Source organism: Trypanosoma rangeli, assembly GCF_003719475.1.
Source record: "Trypanosoma rangeli strain AM80 chromosome Unknown Tra_15.4_contig_00068, whole genome shotgun sequence".
Taxonomy (NCBI): Eukaryota; Euglenozoa; class Kinetoplastea; order Trypanosomatida; family Trypanosomatidae; genus Trypanosoma; species Trypanosoma rangeli.
The window spans coordinates 19,164-37,327 of NW_021705814.1; the positions used below are offsets into that span (position 1 = coordinate 19,164).

Below are 18,164 nucleotides of genomic sequence, written 5' to 3' on the forward strand. Positions count from 1 at the left end.
AACACAAGAACAAGAATGTTCTTCACATATTTCCCTGTAAAAGTCGTTCCTTTCAATTTTTCATCTTTTACTTCTTCCTGACTTAAATCTACTGCGTTCAAAGAAGTAATGACGAAATAGTTTGCTGGTACGCAGAAATAACAGACAGAGGCACCGAAAAACAGGCGCATTCCACCTGTTGTAAGTAAACTATATAATTTTTTTATCTCTACCAATTTAAACATTTAGAAAAAGGTTTTTTTTCCATAAAAATTACGTTATCCTTCTTCTTACTTTCATTAGACCTCCCAGGGGATCCTATTTTATATCCCTCTTTCTACCAGCTTAAAAGCCCCAAAAACGAAGAACAAAACAGAAAGCACAGGCGGTCGTATTGGTTGTTTGAAGCGATAACACACATTTATACCTAGGGTGCAAAGCGAGTGTGTCTGGTGCTAGCAGTCAAACGCCTGGGCCATGAAGGTGATATTTTCCATTGACACTCTAAGCAAACAAACACGCAAAAACAAACAAAAACAGTGGCACACGAAGGATTTCAAATAAAAAGGATACAAAAAAAAAACACACAAAAAAACTTTCATATAACGTCTGAACAAAGGAAAAAAAAAATATAGCACCATTTTATTGGTGAGATAGGTTTAAGGGAAATTGCTTCCATTTCCTTCTCTTCGTCGTTGCGTGTGTGAACGAAGGGCGAGAGTCCCCTCCCTCCTCTATTTTTTTTTTGTTTCTTTAAAGAAACAAAAGCAAGCATCGCACTAACATCTCTCTCATTATTTCTCGATTTTTTTTAAATTCGTTTTATGTTACTTTTCCCTTTTGTTTGGATTTCTCCTCGCTCCATCGTATCATCTACGGTGAGGCATAATTTAATGGGATTTATTTCTCCAGCGCAGAGGGAATGACGCTTGCGCCAAATGTTCATGTATGGGAAAAAGTAGGGAACTGTTTCGTCAAACACCATAGCCTTCACGGCCGTTCGCTTTGCTGCTCCCTTCCAGAGGGTAGCACTACTTTTTTGGCAGTAGTCCCCCCGCTGGACTTTTTCCGAAGTTCCTCAGAGGGGCCAACGGTGCCTTATTACCGATGCAGCCTCGTCCTCCAAGATGTTTCGTGTGGTCTTCGTGCGAGGGCCAGCTAAGCGGCAGGGTTAAGTCGCCCATTTTGGCAGGCATCGCTTTAGTATGACTGATAGGGATTGCGCCACTCGTAAACAATCTTGGGTGTCCAACTGTTTTTAAATTTAGACCACCTGTCGGCCTTGGGGATCCTTTCAGAAAATCCATATCAATGGATACCTCAGTATTCAACGGAGGAAGTGCGCCACCACGGAGGTCATTCAAAATCACTTTGGGTGGAAGTGGCCGTGGCGGTGCAGGCGGTGCTGCATCGCACATGGGCATGAGCACGGGGGCAACTACACGTGGAGGAGGGAGCTGTGGTGGCATTGCACGATTGTGTGTGACACTAGGGAGTCTGCCTTGTGAGCGGTAACCAATTCCATGTTTAACATCAGAAAAGGCCGTAAAGCCATTGTTCTGTGAACTTTCAGCAACATTTTTCAGAGGACTGAACGCGTGTGTCCTCTCCCTTACGCCGCTTGAAGGTTTCTCCCCCTTCAAGTCGTAGTCACTGCCATCATTGCCGGCAGCAACCCTGCGCAAAGCTGCAGAGGGGACGGGACTCATTCTCTTGCTTTTGCCTTGCAGCGAGGCAAGGGCTGAATAAAGCAGTGGCAAAAATTCACTGCCCGGCCGCACACCACAAAGCAGCAGCTCTTCTTCACGCGTGAGGTTTGGCACCTGTGATTTCGCTTCCGAGGTAACTTCCCCAAAAATATCTTGCTGCACGAACATCAACAATTCACACTGGTGAGAGAGTTGTCACAGCCCTCAACTGTGTGGCAAACTCCTGGCAAAAACAACAGGCGCAAAGCAGCAGCCGCAACAACAACACATAAGAAAGAGAGAAAAAGTAAATGCTTGGAGTTTGTGGGTGTCGCATTCAAAAGACTGAGACGGCATCCTCAGGGCAAGCAAAAACAAAGAAAAAAAAGAGAGAGGGAAACAACAATAACAACAACAACAATGCACAAACCAACAACAAAAAAGTCGTACATCCGGTAACTAATTACGGTTGTCCATTTGTGGTATCACACGCGCTATACATGAATGCTCTCACTATGAACAGGAGCCCAAACAAAAACAAAAATAGTCGGCAAGAAGTCGTAGTGCACAACAAGTGTTCTTTTGTTGGTGTTGTTTGATCAGTCCTCTTCCTCCTCATCTTCTTCTGCTTCTTCGGCCTTTGCTCGCCGTCGCGCTTCCCGGCGTCGTTCCCTCTCGATCCGTCGCTTTTCCCGTTTCTTTTCAGCATCGTACTCCTGCAACAATTCGTTTCGCCGCACCACCGCGTTTTGAAGGACTGCCTCCCATTTTCTAACGGAACTTCCCGTCGCAATAACTCGCGGAGCGTCCGAAACGTCTGAAATTCGCACACATTTGCCCTGTACAAAAAACAGCATACATGGAGTGCTGCAAATTTCAAGAAACGTTAAAAGCTCCATCAAATCATCATACGCCTGCTTATGAAGCTGTTTCTTTTGCAGCTCTGTGGGTGGTCGATTGGTCGCAAGGAAGACAGGGTCTTTTTGAAGCAAGGCGGTTATGTCAGTCTTTTCTTCAGGGAGTAACGCCACATGAAAGTAGCGCACGCGACGGGTTTGTGGCAGTTCGGAGATAATAATTTTCTCCTTTACGACAGGCAAAACTTTGGCGCTAAAGGGGCATAAAAACGACGTCACAACGAGGGCACAGAGTGACTCTTCTTCGGTCATAACCAACGTTTGAAAGTCCTCCACGCAGCGGACGGGCACAAACCGCTTGCTCACCTCGTCCAGAGAGGACTGTTCACTATCCCGATCATCGTCCGACATACCAATTGATGCCCAGCCTGAGGGGACGCTTTATTGTTGTCACTCTGTCCGTGAGTTTTACTCTTCCCTTTCTCCCTCTCACCCAATCCCTCCCGCAAAGAGCAAGAACCCGTTGACAGGACTGCGTCTGCCCCACTTCCTCTCTAGCTTCTTCTCCAGCACAGTTCATAAGATAAAGAAGAATAAAAAAATCACATAAATAAAAACCTAGACTCACAAAGGATGCGGGATCGGTGTGAAAACCCTCCCACTTCCTTTGTGAAGCACTTCACCGCACACGTCCCACCCCACACTCTGTTGATCACAGCCCGCTTCTTGTTTACGAACCATATAAGTTACACGCATATTGTTTTTGGTGTTAGTAGTTGCATTTCATTTTTTTTTCTTTGTTTTTTTCCTCTTGTTACCGGATTTTAATAAATCTCAATACGTCTGAGAAGAGCAACGGGCACTGATGTGAGGCTGAAGAGGAGCGCAAATGTGCGCGCTGCGGGATTCCCATCCTCAGACACCAACACCCTTTCTTCTTCGTTTGGTTTCTCCTGCTTAAAACCGTGGCCGGCGCTTCCGCATGGTATACTTGGAGTCCTCTGTTGTTGGAAGACCAAACTTTCGGCGTTCAGCTTTCTTAAGCAGCACCCAGTCCTTTGAACCTGTGACTGGACGATTGTCCTTCCGGCGTCGCTTGCACGCTGAGCCGCCACTGTGGGAGCTGGAATGTTTCACACGCATGCGACCACCCACACGAGCCTTCATGTGTTTTTCATCACCGTCTTCGTCGCCTAATTCGGATTCATTCCCAATTTCTTCTTCTTCTCCTTCATCACATTCCTCTTCTTGATCCCCATCACTGCCGCACGCAGCAATTGGTAAACGAGGCAGAAACCCACCCGCAACTTGACCGGCCTGTACAACCAAATAATGTTTTTTCGCCTTGGCACTGTGTGGGAAATCGACTACGACGCCACCTGTGAAACCACATAACATGGCGGCACGCGTGATCATGTGAACCTGCTCAATGTTGCTTGGGTAAAACTGAAGAGCGGCCTTGGCGCCTCGGTGGAGCGCATTATAAAGAGATTGAAATAAGGCACGCAGACGTCGCTGCGGCACATGCCCGCGGCAGTCACTTTGACAAAGCCACTGTACTGCTGATATAGAGACTGCCCCATCAAAAGACCCGGGACGAAATGGCAAACCATGACCCATGTCTCCACGTATAACTTCAACCATTGAAGGACCTGTTAACGTATCATCGTCTTCGTCTTCATTACTCGCCTCATTGTTGTTGTCGTCGTCTGATTCTGTAATAAGGCCCCACTTCACATTTCTAAGATCATTGCTATGAATTTGTCCACCAATGTCCGTTGTCCCGTTTTGCCTATCACTATCTCTTTCTCCTTCTTCCTTTTGCTCCGATTCCTTGGCTAGCAACAACATGTCTTTGCTGATATCGACACCAATCCACGTGTGCCCCATCGAGCGAAGCACATCTCCACTGATGCCACTTCCACACCCAATGTCTAACAACAAGGCTTGTCGGCCAGAAGGGATGCCAATGAGTTCCAGTGCACGCACCGTCATGGCTCTTTGCACCAACTGGACGCGTGTGCTGCTTGTGTAACGACTAGCACCTGTTTCGTTGTAGAGAACATCGGGTGGGTTCTCAAACTCTGGACGTGGTGGGGGCATAGGAGTACAACTAAGCAAAAAAAAAAAACAACTTGGGAGTCTGTATAAGAACACCAACAGAATAACAAAGAAAGAAGAGGAATTAGAAAAATGAAGAGTAGAGTTCCCCACCGCTCTGCATATCAATCTTCTGTCTTACGTAAAGATAAGGTGTACTGGCTTGTGCTTGGACGGCTCAAGACAGTCTGCCTATTAATGCCGTTCTACCTCTTTTCCCCCTTTCCTTTTCGCAGCTAACCACCCACAACTGCGTTCCCCCAGCAGACGCAAAGGCAACAAAACAAAGGAAGGAGGAGCAGCGATGTCCTCCTTCCCACGTGAGTTACTGCGGCGTACATTCCTCAGAGAGTCACGGCAAAAAGATAATTCAGTAAACCGAAAACGTAGGCATAACTACATTTTTTTTTTTTTCATAGCATAATAAGAGAGAGAAAAAAGAGCTTTTTTATTGGGTTCCCTATATCATTCATTCCTCTTGCCGGTAATAAAATATCCCATTTTTTTTTCGTGTGTTCTCCTCGTCCCGTTTTTTTTTTGGCGTTGTTTCATACACCCTCTCCACACTGGCTTTTGCACGGCCTGGTCAGGCGGTGGCAGGACCGGTGGCGGCACAGAGCCGTCATCGCCGACGCATAGAGACTCCTTGTCTCACTTGTGCATCCCCACTGCAGTTGCCCACCTGCCGCACTCCAACAGCGCCACATGCATACACCAGTTAATCTTTTCCAAATGCTCTGTTGGTGCATTTAACCTCATTTCTCCACAGAAGCATTTAATAATAGATATGTGAAGGACATTTCTTTTTTTTTGTTTGATACCTTCGTAGCTTTTGTTTTTTTTTCAGGAGGACATTTGCAGGCCTATCATTATCTGAAAAGGAGTGCGATGGGTTGTTGCAGTTTTTTTCTCTATAAGCGGTGTCCCTTTGTGAGCTGACTGCCCCGTAAATACTCAAAATAACTTCATCAGTCACAGCTTGAAAACAAAATGTACTGACACTCAGGTTAAGCATCCGCATAGTTATTTTTGTACGTGCATGTGATCTCAGTAATGGCATGCGTACTTACGTCTGTCACCAAACGAACGCCATAACCCCCCTTCTTTTTCATTTGACAGAAACACAAAGAAAGTGTCCTTAAGGGAGTCCCTTTTCGTGATATTCTTTTTCATTCCTTGCACCGCTTCTGTCTGACTCGCTTTCCCTATCTCCTTACCACCCACATTCGGTTTCCTTTTCTGCATAGCTCACTTGCGTGTGTGTAGCCACTGGTGTTTTTCTTCTCTTTTCCAGGTATCAGTCGCACTATATAGACTTATATTTATAGATTTGTATGGACGCTTCTCCGGAACACAAGCAACCAACATGGGCATCGTGATCGCGGCAAAGAAAACAAGAAGCACGCGTCACGTAAAGGTTGCATAAAAGGCAAAAATAACACACATAATCAATCCCTTTTAAGCTCTTCGTTTTGTCGTCTTTTTTAAATTATTTTTTTGTTGTCCACTTATGCCTCGTGTTGACAGCCCGCGGCACCCAACAGCCATTAAAACGCTGAGGAGTGTGAGTAGTAATGAGAAGCAGCAATTGAGGAAAAAAAAAATGCACTGGCATGATGAGGGCCTTTTGCTGTCAGCTTTTTTTTTGTCGTTATTGTTCATTTTTGTGAAGAAAACGTTTTTTTTTTATTTCGTTTTGCCACGTTAGCCTCCTTTGTTTTTGCCTTGGGGCATTTTGTCACTCCTTGCTGCTCCCACCGTGTGGCTTCACTGAGGGGATGCACGAAGACGGTCCGCACGACGGACGCCTCAGGCACCCAAGAGAAGACCCCCCACACTCCCACACTCACTCACTCACTCACGACTCCCCCGCCCAAATATCGCCGTCATCAATGACCATAAACGTTATTATCGTTATGAGTATTCATTGCTATTATTTGCATCCGCGTCACGTCATCACTCGCAATGAAAATACCGCACTACACTCCCCACGTTGGGAGTCACGCTATGTCCACCACACAAACGCGTAAAGTGCAACATCATTACAGCGGCACCGCCCTGCGTCGTACAACTCAAAGCGTTCCAGGACGGTCCAGAAGGAAATAAAAACTGTTTTTTTTTGAAAAAAAAATCAAACAACGGCAGGAACTGTTGCGTTCAAATTCATAGAAATGGGATCAACAATAATGTTTGTGCGTACGGGTCCACAGTCGTCGCGCCTAGACACAGTCAGGCACCGGCACAAAGTCATAAAAGGCCTTCAAGCGGCAAACACCAAAAACACAAGAAAAAAAGTACACGCAGGGGGAGAAGAAAAAGATGAAATTCGACCTTATTCCCTCCTTTTTAGCCCAAATAATTGCGGTGTTACCGCAACACACAAACAAAAAGAACCGAGGCAACACCAACCCGTGGCGGCGGACGCAGCAGCAACGCTGACCGCTGCAGCAAACCAATACACAGCATAAACACAAACAATATTGAACGAAAAACGAACAAGTAAACCAGTGTGTCACACACTTTATCTACCAAACTCCGCCTGGACGGCAAGAAGACCAACGAAAAAAACACCACAGAAAAGAAAGAACCAAGGTTACGTACTAGATATATATATATATACATACATGCATATATAATGGTGTTATTCATTCGTGTTCTTTTCTCCTCTGTAATGTGGCTCCCCGCGAGTAGACCCCATCCTTATTTATGCCTTCTCTCCGAGTGCACGTCAGGAGGGGGCCAACACAAGCCACCGCCCCCGCACGCAGGAAAGAAATAAAAACAAGTGCGAATGAAGTAATGATGAGAAGGGCCTCCCGGAAGAAAAAGAATAATTTTTAAAAAGGTGTTCTTGCCGTTAATGACCAAACAAATGAAAAGAAAAAAAAAGCCACGTATGGCGTGTAGTAGGGAATAAGAAATAGATTTCGTAGCTGGCTCCAACACGCGCACAAACCGTAACCTCATCCCGTGCGTGGCTTCCTTCCCGCCCCGTTGTCTCACCTTTTTGGTCAGCGGTATGTGGGAGAGTGGGTGGACTGAAACGGACAAGGACAGAGGTCACGGGGGGGAAGAGGGCGACACAAGCGACGTGTTCATAAAAAAAAAAAAAAAGAAAAAAAGGAACGGGGAAAACAACGAAAAGAGAAACAAACAAACAGCCCGCAACAAATACAAAAAGCGGAAAAACAACGCAGCACTCGAGGGCACTTCAGCCTAAAGAGGAGGTCCATTACCAAAAAAAAAAGTGCTGCAACCTAGTTTCAAGCGTACCCTCCCGTGGCGGGCTCATCCTCCTTAGGCCACACAGTCATGGGACGTCCGTTGACGTATACGCGCCTGCACCGGACATGCGTTACTGAATCTGTTCTTGTCGCAGAAGAACCACAAGTATTGGCGGGGGTTGAGTGAGCCGAGGCATTGTTGCGGGCGTTCCAAATCTCCACACGCTTTGTTGCGGTGTGGATTGGGGGCGGTGTTGACGACATAGTACCGATGTGATTGCTCCGCACAACAGTGGGCGTTGCAACAACTTCCCCCTTGAAGGGCGGAACCCAGAATGCAAATTGCTTCATTGTGCCGCTGCGCGAAACAGATGGAAAGTTACCCTTCGCATTGCCCTGCACAGAATTGGAATTGTTTTGTGCTACCGTTGTCACCATGCGTGGCGTGTTGGATGTCGGCAGCACCGCGTTCAGGCCTTTACCCTCCACCTCCTTGTATGACATCATAAAGCTCATTTCCGCGGAAAGTGGAGACCTGGGGACGCATGGGGTACCATCTGCCAACTTACGTGCGTATGGATTATTGGTGCGTTTTAACGAAATCCCAGGCGGCTGCGTTTCTTCAATAGCAAGCATTGATTCCTTAAGCTGTCCCATAACCGTTATGGTGGCGGCCTTCTTTCCCGTGCTAAAGTATGACGCACCTTTTTGAATGTTGTCCGAGTTATGAATAGCGCTCGTGCAATCCATGAGCGGCAAAGAAAAGGAGGCCGCGGCGGCGCCGTTAGAAAAGTTGTACGAGTTAAGGGACAGCATGATTTACTTTGTTAGATTGCTAGAATTCTGTGTGCGTATTTATTGTGGACATGTGAGTTAAGAAAAATACACCATACAACATCGACATACAAGTGGGCACAAGGAGACAGGCACACGCAATAACAACAGAAAGAAAAGGGTACTTGGGGAAAGAAGCATCCATGTGGAACTCTCATAGACATAAATAGTTTTATTCACACCAAAGAGCAATCCCTAAGAGGCATGTGCGCTCACGATATCTCACTTACACAAACTCAAAAGGGGACGGGTCTTCCCTCACGTTTTTTTTTTTGAAGACATGCAGGATTCTCTTCATGGTTCATCAACTCAGCTCTTCGTCTCAGATCCCTTTATGAAAGTAAACCCTTTGAAGCTGCAAAAATCATAGGCCAAGTGAACCAGCAGAAGTGCTGCTGTCGTAGCCCCGATAAATCAATAGCCCACCAGCACTGATGGGGTGTTAGAGAAAACGTGAGAGAGTAGCAGAAACACTGGTACTTCAACAAGCAAATACCCGTACGTACAATCCACAATGCTTTTGGCACGGAGGAATGCTTCATTAGTCGTCGTTGTATCGTTTGCATACTGTACGAGAAGATTGCAAAGCGTCACCGAGTCAATGCTGGCGCTTATGAGTGTTAAAATGCAGGTATCAAACACAGCAGCGGCGCTTATCCCCGTGAACAAGAAAAGACCAAATTGCCCTCCAAGCTCCGTCAAGAACGCTCTGTTCCATTACGAGGCCACGGAGCGCGTATTCCCTCCGCAAGTGTAATTCGCAACGAAGCGTACGGGGATGAAGCGGCTGAATCCCCAGCAGCCTCCGCAGGTCTAATGGGTGAGATGTTCGTCACCAGTCACAGGAGGGCGGTAAGCAACACACAACAGCGAAGAAACGACATGAAAACCCTTTAGGAAAAAAAAAGAAAACAAAAAAGAAGAGGCACGCAACATTTGAAAACTTCGATTGATGCAAAGCCAAACTGATAAGGCAGATAAAGTGAAAACCAAAGCAGTAGCAATAATAATAATAATAATAAAACAACAACGGATGGGAGCTAAAAGTCAATGACATTTCACCACCCTGTTTTCCGTCGCACATACATGGCAAGCACACGCACATACACGCACACAAAACAACCGCAAAAAAAAAAAAACTCAATACGAAGCTTGCCCCAAGGAAGCTGTGCCCTCCTTGTCTCTGTCGAAGAAGAATCGTGTGATGCGAGTTACACCAGCTAACAATATCGCATAAAAAATTAGTCCTAGTGAGACGACATTAAACACCATCGCTGGGTCAGGAACAGGGATAGTGGTGCCTGCAACATTGCTACACCGAATCCAGTAATAGCAGAAACATGACGATCCAGTTTCACTTCGAGACTGGTTTCGGACAAGCGAGTCCATGAGGCGCTCCAGTGAAGCTTGGTGATCAATTCGCATAGAGGCAAACAAAGCACACCGCGAAGGTGCACAACGCTTTGTCCAACTCGCATTGTAGCCCCTCATGGAGGCGGTGTTAGCAACGCCTTCTGGAACTGTTGTGTCAACACGTCTGCCAACGCGAATGACGGGTTGTGGGAGAATTCGATTACTATTCGCGTCATGCGGCATGTCTTTCAATGCAGCCCAGCCAAACCTGAACGGAAACTCACACACGACAAAGCCATAGGGAGTTGTATTGTTTGCGCTTTCATGTAGGCGCCGTAAATGAGCCTCTGTGAGTACTGTTTTTACTAACACAAAAAGAACATTGGCATCATCGTCAAAATAAGCATTCTCTAACCTCGACCCTCCGTCTGGGCCTGAGTGCATTTCATGGAGAGATGGACGGAGCACATGAAGAGGAATAAGAAGTAGCGAATCTAAAGTGTCCCCCACTTTCAATCCATGCCATCGCCCCCTTTCTTGGCGATCATCCACGTTTGTTGTTGTTATCGGCGGATGTATAACCAGTCGATACGTTCCCCGATCATGTCCCACCTTGGAGATGTAGTAATGAGCTATGGGCGTCAGCTCAGGTGCAGTGCTCTGCTGCTCCTTCTTGAAGGTCACTTTGCCTTGAGACGCGTTCTTAACGCGAAGAAAAGACGACACCGACTCTATAGCGTCCCGAAGTGTCGCGTCCACGTGAGTTCCCACAAAAATCGTGAGACGATCAGCATACCTGGAAAGAGATCTCTTCCAATGTTGTGCAAGGGCGTCAAAATCCTTACTTCGAGCAACAAATGCCATTCGAACGAGGAGTTGAATCTCCGTCTCTTCACTCGCGTTTTCCAATGGTGTTGCTGACTGCGATACACCAAAGTGAAGGTGATGAAAACAAGACGAAAAAAAATCTTGCATTGTGGTCAACCCCGCCCGGAAAATGCCCTCTGGAATGTGCTCCTCCGCGCCTTTTCCGCGGCGTCCGCCGTTAAGAATGGTAGTGACGTGCTGTGTACACACCGTGTCATGCTGGGCAAGATGGTACGAACACCAATGGCGATTCCCCAAACCCGCAGTGGTATCATCGCCGGGGACGGAGTGAAGCACACCAATGGGGCGTACATGCCGTGGTGTCTCCTTTGACCAACTTAAGGGTGACGACAAAAGTGAGGAAACAAACTGCGCCAACCACTGAAGATGACGTTGCGCCTCAATATCGTGGCTTACAGACGTGTTAACGCCATTGTCATTCCTGCGTTCTTGCTCAGTCCACCCACAGGAGGAGAGCCCAGAAAAGTAGCACACTGTATGTTGCGAGAGGTCGTAAATGAGTTTTCTTGTACTTTCGCTGATAGAAGAATTGGTGTCGACAAGTGTCACGCTCCAGTCAGGACGCCACGACCCTCCGCAACCCGACCACTCCAACAACTCGAATCGACGACGACGCAAAACATGTACCCAAAAGGGATCCATATCCTCATTAAAAGTCAGGTGCTCGTCATTATCTTCAGCTGAACCACGAGGCAACCAAAGAGACGTTGTTTCTGTCACGGACACAAGTGTCGGCTGCTCACCCACGCCCTCAAGACCCTCTGTAAGTGGCTGGAGATGAAGAAAGTATTTCTTCTCTGTTCTTGGCACGGTGGGGGAATGGGCGCCACTCACCACAGGGACCAGGATAAGCACAAGTAATACGCAGGATGCAACTAACAGACGCAGTGACATGACGAGTTCGGAAGTGGCACTGCCTGTTGTCTCCTCTTTTCCGTTTCTTCTTCTTGTAGTCGTGTTTGCTAGAGGATTGGAAGATGTACGCAAGACAGTCTGCCTTTCGCTACCAAAAAGAAAAAGTAAGGGCGATCGCAAGCCAGAAAAAAAGAAAAGTCAAATATTTTATACATAAAAAAGGCAAATATATATATATATATATATTGTGTGTGCACGTGTAGCCCCTCGTACACCACCCCCGTCCAAGCCGTGGGTCAACATGCTGTGGTGTCAGGGTTCAGTGCCTCGCAGAGGCGGAAGTCAAGAGCCAGCAATTCGTCTCTTGGACTTGTTGTTAGCTTACTATGACGGCAGTCGAGAATTAGGTGGTGCCGTTTATAGGAGACCCAGGACAACCGCAGTCGATTTCCCACCCAGCAGCTGCAGGTGCATGGGCTGGAAGTTTGCCTCTGAAACAGAAAAGACAAGAAAAACAAAAAAAGAAAACAACCAAGTGGCCCTTCCCAGTAATACATCTTTTATGACCGCAGCAGAACGTGGCAAGACGCGATCACATAGAGCACTCTCATTCGCCAGAGAGAAAAGACAAGACAAAACCAAAATAAAATAAAATCATCCCTTCACCACTTTTCCCGCTCAAAGCCTATCCAAAGGTTTATGGAGAGGGCAAACAAAAAGAAATACAACAACCAAAACAACAAGAACAAAATGAGTGTTATTAGTTATATATATATATATATATCCCTCCCTTTTTTAAAATTTATTTGCTTATGTCTGGCGATTCACAATTACTTCTAATGAGAGAAATGACAAAGAAGGGGATTATTTGCAACGAATCCATGTAGAAACAAGCAACCAACAAAAAAACAAAAAACAAACAAACAAAGCAGCAACACCAATGTGACGAGTAACGTAACACACATCCAGATAAATAAACTTCCATTTGCCGTAGTTATGCCATTATCTTATCTATCCATTATGACTCTCGTTTCCCTTCTCGAGTTATGATTACCACAACCTCTTCCTCTTGCTCCTGCTCCGGCGTAGTGCCGTGTACAACAACATTGTCTGTACGGAGCACCATTGGATCGCCTTCCAGCATCTTGGACACACGCAGCACTTCCTCACCTCCCTGTACGGCACCCTCTTTAGCATCTCGTGATACCAGCAAAGTATCATTCTTTACCGTACAAGGAGCAATTACCATGCAGGATGTTATGTGGAAAAAAAAAGTCACAATAAATGCCGCCCCATAACCCATTCGATCAGCAATGTATCCACCCACAAGAGCCGTACCGGACCACGATGCAGATTGAACAGACTCTAACGCGTTCCACATGCCTCGACGCTCTTCCGGCACAAAATCCATTATGAGAGCCCTGCTCAAGGCGGTAGTGGAGCCCATGACGGCCATTCGCAAGACATATGCAATGCACATGAGCCACTTCGGCCCTGCGCTGGTTTGTCTCGCAAGCGCCATATAAAGCAAAATAAACGATCCTAAAAGTCTTGGTAAAAGAAGTGCCCGTGCTCTTCCAATACGACTCCCCAAGTGGGAATTGGCGATGGCAAGTACAGAAACCAAGACTGAAATCGTGAGACCAAGCGCTGACAACCCGACGGGTGAAACAAAGTAAATATTCATCATGAAGAGCGAAAAGTACTGCGTCGTCATGCCACTTCCCAAAACAACTATTAGATCACCCAGGACAATCACATAAGGGTACTTTTCCACAGGAATGACACAAAATTGCTTAAAGCCCCGCTTCTCCTTTGTTGCCTCCACGCCGCATTCTTGCACAGAAGTTAAAGGAAAATATGTCTCTGAACTTTGTTTCTTGACCTCTGGGGTTGGTGAAACAGAAGAAACAACGGTTTCACCAGTTGCATAAACGACAATTTCTTCTTCAACGTGCGGGGAACGGTCCTCCTCCTGCTCGTTCTGACTTGATAGGGCCACTTGTTCCGTTCCTGCCGCGTGGGGCTGTTCAGCGGAGGCATCAACATGGCTTGGTAGCGGCCTAAAGTAGAAAAGAAACACTTGCATTGAAACAATATGGACTAGAAGCCCAGTGATAATGACCCACCGCAGAACGTCAACACGCCACGTGTTTCCAAATGCGGCAAAAAGAATGAGAGAAAGGACAAGCCCTCCAATAGGCCCTGAAGACTCAAAGCTAAATTTCACACCGTACACACGATCCCGCTCAGACCGTTTGGTGCACTGCGCAAAGACAGACTCCACCGACGTCACGTTGAAGCCTTGATGTACACCGTAGAGTATCTGTGCCCCCACCAGCATGTAGAGATTGCCAATCCACACAGAAACGGCGCTAAAAAGCAGTGAAAAAACGCCAAAGCGCACCGCAAAAATCAATGTGCGTGATGGGCCAATCACTTTATCAGCCAAGTGGCCACCCAATATGGCAAACAACATTTGCGTTGTTCCATTCAAAGCTGACATAAGTCCAACGTAAAGGTTACTATTCCCAAATTTTTGGTAGATAAGCGGCGTCCACGCATTCGTCCATATTGAGCCAGCAAGGTTGTTCATAAATACATAACAAATAATGATCCCCCAAGGGGTATCCAAGTAAGCCCACAGCTCACGTAATGGCACTCGGATCATCGAGATGTATATATACGCAATAACCTTCTTTTTATTCGCCCTTTTTTGGTGTACAAGCCCCCAAACAAGAAAAAAAAAAATTTTTTTTCAAATATATATATATATACTTTTTGTCGATTAACTTCCGAAGTATAGCACTTGCTGTTAACCGAGCAACCCCAATAAGGCACTGCAGTGCAAATGGGTTATGTTCGCAACACTTTGTCTTGAATTTCTACCCTCCGCTGGTCTTTTCTTGATCTCACTATACGTGTGCTTCAAGAGCTCCTGAAACAAGAAAGCTGTGTTTGTCAAACAAAAAAAAAAAGACACATAAAAAAAGAGAAAAATGGAAATGGAGGATCAAATATATATATATATATATCAGAAAAGCGTCAGCAACAAGAAGGGGGATAAACCTAGAAAAAAGGGAAGCTAACAACATGTGCACACAGAAAAAACGGCAACAATAAAAAGATATGAAACATGCCACCAGAAGAAGAGGAGGAAACAAGTCACGCATGTAGTGGAAAAAAATAAAAGGTACCACTAGCGGTTGGAGAAACAACTTCCCTCCCGCACACATCTGCGCACTGGGTGTAACAAAAAAAAAGAGTCTAAGAAACAAAGGGACAAAGAGTAGGAGTGTACACAGTTACCACCTCTAAGGTGACAACAATAACAAACAAAAGGAGAAGAAAACGATACGTTCAGCAATGGTGTTCGTGTGTATCGTAGATAAGAGAAGAGAGGTTTCTACTACACGAGTCACCCAGACACAGCCACGCCTCGCATATTCTACGCAAAAGGGGCAAATGAACAACAACAACAAACACAAGAGAAGTGTGTGCATCAAATGACCGCGCTGCGGAAACATCAAAATACCACCACCGCCCACCTAGTTTCTATCATTGTTGCTATTTTGCCCCATTCTGCATTGTCGGCATCATTGCGGAACCGATCTTACTAAAGAACTCGGTCACTACACGCCAAGCTATGTATGACGTTTTGCACAGGAATTTTACAGCCAGCCGTTCTTCCTCACCTCTCGGTAAACTAAAATGCCACTGAAGAATGTAATCTGTTCCCAGATAAGTTGTCTTTAGATTAAACGCAGCTCCTTTAATCACTCCGGGTCCCATCATGCGTTTCTGAACGGCAGGATGACCATCACCGCCGTCAATCACTGCGGTAAGATTTGTTAATGGCAAATAGCGCCGGATTGTGGAACTCCGTGCACTTGTGTACCAGCACAGTACTGGTCCAACCTTCGCTTCGTACACCTTGAAATCAAGAAACTTGATCATAAAAAAACGCTCGTGTGGAGCGTCATAGAGAACAAATTTCAGCATAAGAGTTCCACTTTTCACGCAATTCTCAAACGCAATAACGACTTCTTGGGGAATCGCTGGTGCATAAACGCCGCGGCGACGTGCTACGTTGTTTACAAGTGCAATAAGAAGTGAACTGGGCGGAACCTGTGAAAAGGACTTTGAGGGGGTACAGAAGAAAGGGGCACTAGAGCCAGAATGGGCTTGAGTATAAAATGTTGACTCGCGGCTTTGATCCTCGTCGCTGGACAGCGTAACCCAACGACAACTGAGTTTACGATTCTTCCCACCATAGTCACTTTTGTGTGCGGGGTACTTCCTAACATCCAGTGAGGGGCGCCTGCACGAAGAAGGAAGTCGATCATCGTCAGTTACGACATCTCCTCTATATCCCCTCCGTTTTCTTTCAGGGAGTGAAGTGGGGAGATTTAAGCACCCCCCACGGTGCCAACTTCGATGAGGACCTTGGTGGTGGCGTTCAAAGCTGGAATATTCCATTCCTTCCGCGACGTTGCATGGGTAGTAACATTCATACGTGTTAAACGCAGTTTGGTTTCCTTCGTTCAATAAGCGGTCACGCTGCCGTGACATTTCTCGGAGGCGGTGGGAAAGATAATCCACGCTTACTGATCGACTCATCGACGGTTAAGAAGGGATGCGTTACACGCAATAATTTTGATTGGGCACTGCGCATGGCGACAAAAAGAAAAGAAAAGAAAATGAATCATAGTTAAACAAAGTGAAAAATGTAAGAGACAAACGTCAGGCTCCAGGATCATCATTCATAGCTAGGAGGGAAAACTTAACACGAACTTCCGCCAGACGCTAATTAAAAGTCCCCCACAAATATATATATATATATATATATATATATATATATATACGGGGATTTTTTTCCGCTTTCCTTTGCGTCCTTTTTTTCTTCTTCATTTTTTTTTTTTTTATTCTCTCCGTCTTCAATGTGGAGCTCATTACCCTTTAAATGGTTACAATGACGGTCCTGTCAGTCTTCTTCTTCGTTGCGCTACTCAAAGCCGCTTTCGCTCAGCTTCCGGGAGGGCGCGCACGATGTGCATCACCGTATTCTTAAAACGTGCCACACCCTTAGTCTTCTTAAGGCACCGTTCCGCCTGCTCAGGGGTTTCAAATGTAATAAAGGCAAACCCTCGGTAGTTCTTCGTTTCCCTATCTGTGGGAAGGAACAACTTCTCAATTCGGTACTCGCTGGTGTGGAAGATGTTGTAAAGCTCATCCACAGTAATGTCGTCTGAGATGTTTGTGATGCGCAGCCGACGATCGGTGTCTTCGCTGCGCTGCGCCGAGGTCTTTTCGCCCCTAGCAGCGGCCCATGTACGCTCCTTCGGCTGATTTGTCTGCGCGTCCTCCAACTGTGCAGCCTTCTCTTGTTCCTCCTTGATTTTCGCAAAGCGGGCCAGGCGGGGGTCGGTGACATCCATCTTCATACGTTCCACCTCATTCATAAGGCGCACTACTTCGTCACGCGCCACGCGTTCAAATGGGTCAATTTCGCCCAACTCTAACACAATAGGAGGGTCCCGTGAGACGAGGTCCTGATTATTATCGCTGCTCTTACCAAAGGGTTTCCATTTGGCGCGGATATCTACAACTGTGACGGGGCGATCCACATGGTAGGTCCGGACCTTCTTCACAATTTCGTACCGCTTGTTCTCGCTGTCGGTGATGGTTTCAACAACAGTCTTGGCATTTTCCCAGGCCAGCTTGTCATTGTTGGCTGCGCGGCCATCCGCCGCGTCTTCAAAGGGAGCTGATGCTTCGTCAGCAAATGCGTCCTCGAGCACGGGATCGAAGTCATCCGCCCATGCCGCCATTTGCAGATCAAATACGCGCACGCACAAGAAGAGAGAAAAAAGGGGAGATAATAATAAAAAAGAGGTAGTCTCTCTCTCTCTCTGTGTGTGTGTCTCTCTGTTTTTTTTTTTGTTTGTGTTGTTTTGTTGGAAAAACTATCTTTCCTCGCGACACCGAAAAAACATGTATAGGGCAAACACGAGAAAAAAGATGATGCTCACATCCCACCGTCCACCACGAAAATTGTGCGGGGAAAAACAAAGACAGCTGCAAGGAAATAAATGGCGGTCATCCTACCAAAACTATCTGTTGCGTAAGGAGCAAAGCGAGGCAAAAAAAAAAAAGAAACCGTCACTCTGACCTATCCCTACAAAAGCAGACGCACACACACACACACATACTTTCCCGTTCACGTACAGCGTTTACTTCGTTCGCATGTGTACATGCACCTACTCTCTTCGGCTAAACAGGGGCTTTGAGTAAATCAATGGTGAATACCGTCATTTTTTCCCTTTCTTTTCATTCTCCTTTCGTGTTTGTAAGTCCCCTTCTCTATTCTTTCTTGGATCTTTTTT

The 18,164-nt window shown here is 46.3% G+C and overlaps 8 protein-coding genes across 8 annotated transcripts, besides 19 other annotated features; all 8 read right to left on the bottom strand.

The window, feature by feature from the left end:
* The first annotated feature begins 537 nt into the window (after nucleotides 1-537).
* Nucleotides 538-574: a sequence feature (GA-rich).
* A 436-nt stretch (nucleotides 575-1,010) lies between these two features.
* Nucleotides 1,011-1,856, bottom strand: TraAM80_02817 (uncharacterized protein; the record flags this gene model as incomplete). The annotated part of the gene is made up of 1 exon (XM_029379808.1): nucleotides 1,011-1,856. The coding sequence occupies one exon, from the start codon at nucleotides 1,854-1,856 to the stop codon at nucleotides 1,011-1,013; it is 846 nt and encodes a 281-aa protein (XP_029240282.1).
* A 177-nt stretch (nucleotides 1,857-2,033) lies between these two features.
* Nucleotides 2,034-2,109: a sequence feature (A-rich).
* Nucleotides 2,110-2,266: 157 nt separating this feature from the next.
* On the bottom strand, nucleotides 2,267-2,935 carry TraAM80_02818 (uncharacterized protein; the record flags this gene model as incomplete). Its single annotated transcript, XM_029379809.1, has 1 exon — nucleotides 2,267-2,935. The coding sequence occupies one exon, from the start codon at nucleotides 2,933-2,935 to the stop codon at nucleotides 2,267-2,269; it is 669 nt and encodes a 222-aa protein (XP_029240283.1).
* Nucleotides 2,936-3,481: 546 nt separating this feature from the next.
* Nucleotides 3,482-4,627, bottom strand: TraAM80_02819 (methyltransferase-like protein; the record flags this gene model as incomplete). The annotated part of the gene is made up of 1 exon (XM_029379810.1): nucleotides 3,482-4,627. The coding sequence occupies one exon, from the start codon at nucleotides 4,625-4,627 to the stop codon at nucleotides 3,482-3,484; it is 1,146 nt and encodes a 381-aa protein (XP_029240284.1).
* Nucleotides 4,628-6,459: 1,832 nt separating this feature from the next.
* Nucleotides 6,460-6,486: a microsatellite.
* A 739-nt stretch (nucleotides 6,487-7,225) lies between these two features.
* Nucleotides 7,226-7,259: a microsatellite.
* A 464-nt stretch (nucleotides 7,260-7,723) lies between these two features.
* Nucleotides 7,724-7,782: a sequence feature (A-rich).
* A 105-nt stretch (nucleotides 7,783-7,887) lies between these two features.
* TraAM80_02820 (uncharacterized protein) lies at nucleotides 7,888-8,664 on the bottom strand (the record flags this gene model as incomplete). The annotated part of the gene is made up of 1 exon (XM_029379811.1): nucleotides 7,888-8,664. The coding sequence occupies one exon, from the start codon at nucleotides 8,662-8,664 to the stop codon at nucleotides 7,888-7,890; it is 777 nt and encodes a 258-aa protein (XP_029240285.1).
* Nucleotides 8,665-9,580: 916 nt separating this feature from the next.
* Nucleotides 9,581-9,604: a microsatellite.
* An 80-nt stretch (nucleotides 9,605-9,684) lies between these two features.
* Nucleotides 9,685-9,712: a microsatellite.
* A 110-nt stretch (nucleotides 9,713-9,822) lies between these two features.
* On the bottom strand, nucleotides 9,823-11,817 carry TraAM80_02821 (putative glycosylphosphatidylinositol (GPI) anchor; the record flags this gene model as incomplete). The annotated part of the gene is made up of 1 exon (XM_029379812.1): nucleotides 9,823-11,817. One exon carries the CDS (start codon nucleotides 11,815-11,817, stop codon nucleotides 9,823-9,825), a length of 1,995 nt encoding a protein of 664 aa, XP_029240286.1.
* A 187-nt stretch (nucleotides 11,818-12,004) lies between these two features.
* Nucleotides 12,005-12,024: a microsatellite.
* Nucleotides 12,025-12,489: 465 nt separating this feature from the next.
* Nucleotides 12,490-12,527: a microsatellite.
* A 16-nt stretch (nucleotides 12,528-12,543) lies between these two features.
* Nucleotides 12,544-12,562: a microsatellite.
* Nucleotides 12,563-12,677: 115 nt separating this feature from the next.
* Nucleotides 12,678-12,706: a sequence feature (A-rich).
* A 90-nt stretch (nucleotides 12,707-12,796) lies between these two features.
* On the bottom strand, nucleotides 12,797-14,449 carry TraAM80_02822 (cystatin-like cysteine protease inhibitor domain-containing protein; the record flags this gene model as incomplete). The annotated part of the gene is made up of 1 exon (XM_029379813.1): nucleotides 12,797-14,449. One exon carries the CDS (start codon nucleotides 14,447-14,449, stop codon nucleotides 12,797-12,799), a length of 1,653 nt encoding a protein of 550 aa, XP_029240287.1.
* A 292-nt stretch (nucleotides 14,450-14,741) lies between these two features.
* Nucleotides 14,742-14,778: a sequence feature (A-rich).
* A 17-nt stretch (nucleotides 14,779-14,795) lies between these two features.
* Nucleotides 14,796-14,813: a microsatellite.
* Nucleotides 14,814-15,345: 532 nt separating this feature from the next.
* On the bottom strand, nucleotides 15,346-16,398 carry TraAM80_02823 (uncharacterized protein; the record flags this gene model as incomplete). The annotated part of the gene is made up of 1 exon (XM_029379814.1): nucleotides 15,346-16,398. One exon carries the CDS (start codon nucleotides 16,396-16,398, stop codon nucleotides 15,346-15,348), a length of 1,053 nt encoding a protein of 350 aa, XP_029240288.1.
* A 207-nt stretch (nucleotides 16,399-16,605) lies between these two features.
* Nucleotides 16,606-16,642: a microsatellite.
* Nucleotides 16,643-16,673: 31 nt separating this feature from the next.
* Nucleotides 16,674-16,705: a microsatellite.
* Nucleotides 16,706-16,717: a microsatellite.
* A 70-nt stretch (nucleotides 16,718-16,787) lies between these two features.
* On the bottom strand, nucleotides 16,788-17,609 carry TraAM80_02824 (RNA-binding protein; the record flags this gene model as incomplete). Its single annotated transcript, XM_029379815.1, has 1 exon — nucleotides 16,788-17,609. One exon carries the CDS (start codon nucleotides 17,607-17,609, stop codon nucleotides 16,788-16,790), a length of 822 nt encoding a protein of 273 aa, XP_029240289.1.
* Nucleotides 17,610-17,677: 68 nt separating this feature from the next.
* Nucleotides 17,678-17,708: a microsatellite.
* Nucleotides 17,708-17,737: a microsatellite.
* Nucleotides 17,738-17,965: 228 nt separating this feature from the next.
* Nucleotides 17,966-17,990: a microsatellite.
* Nucleotides 17,991-18,164: the final 174 nt, after the last annotated feature.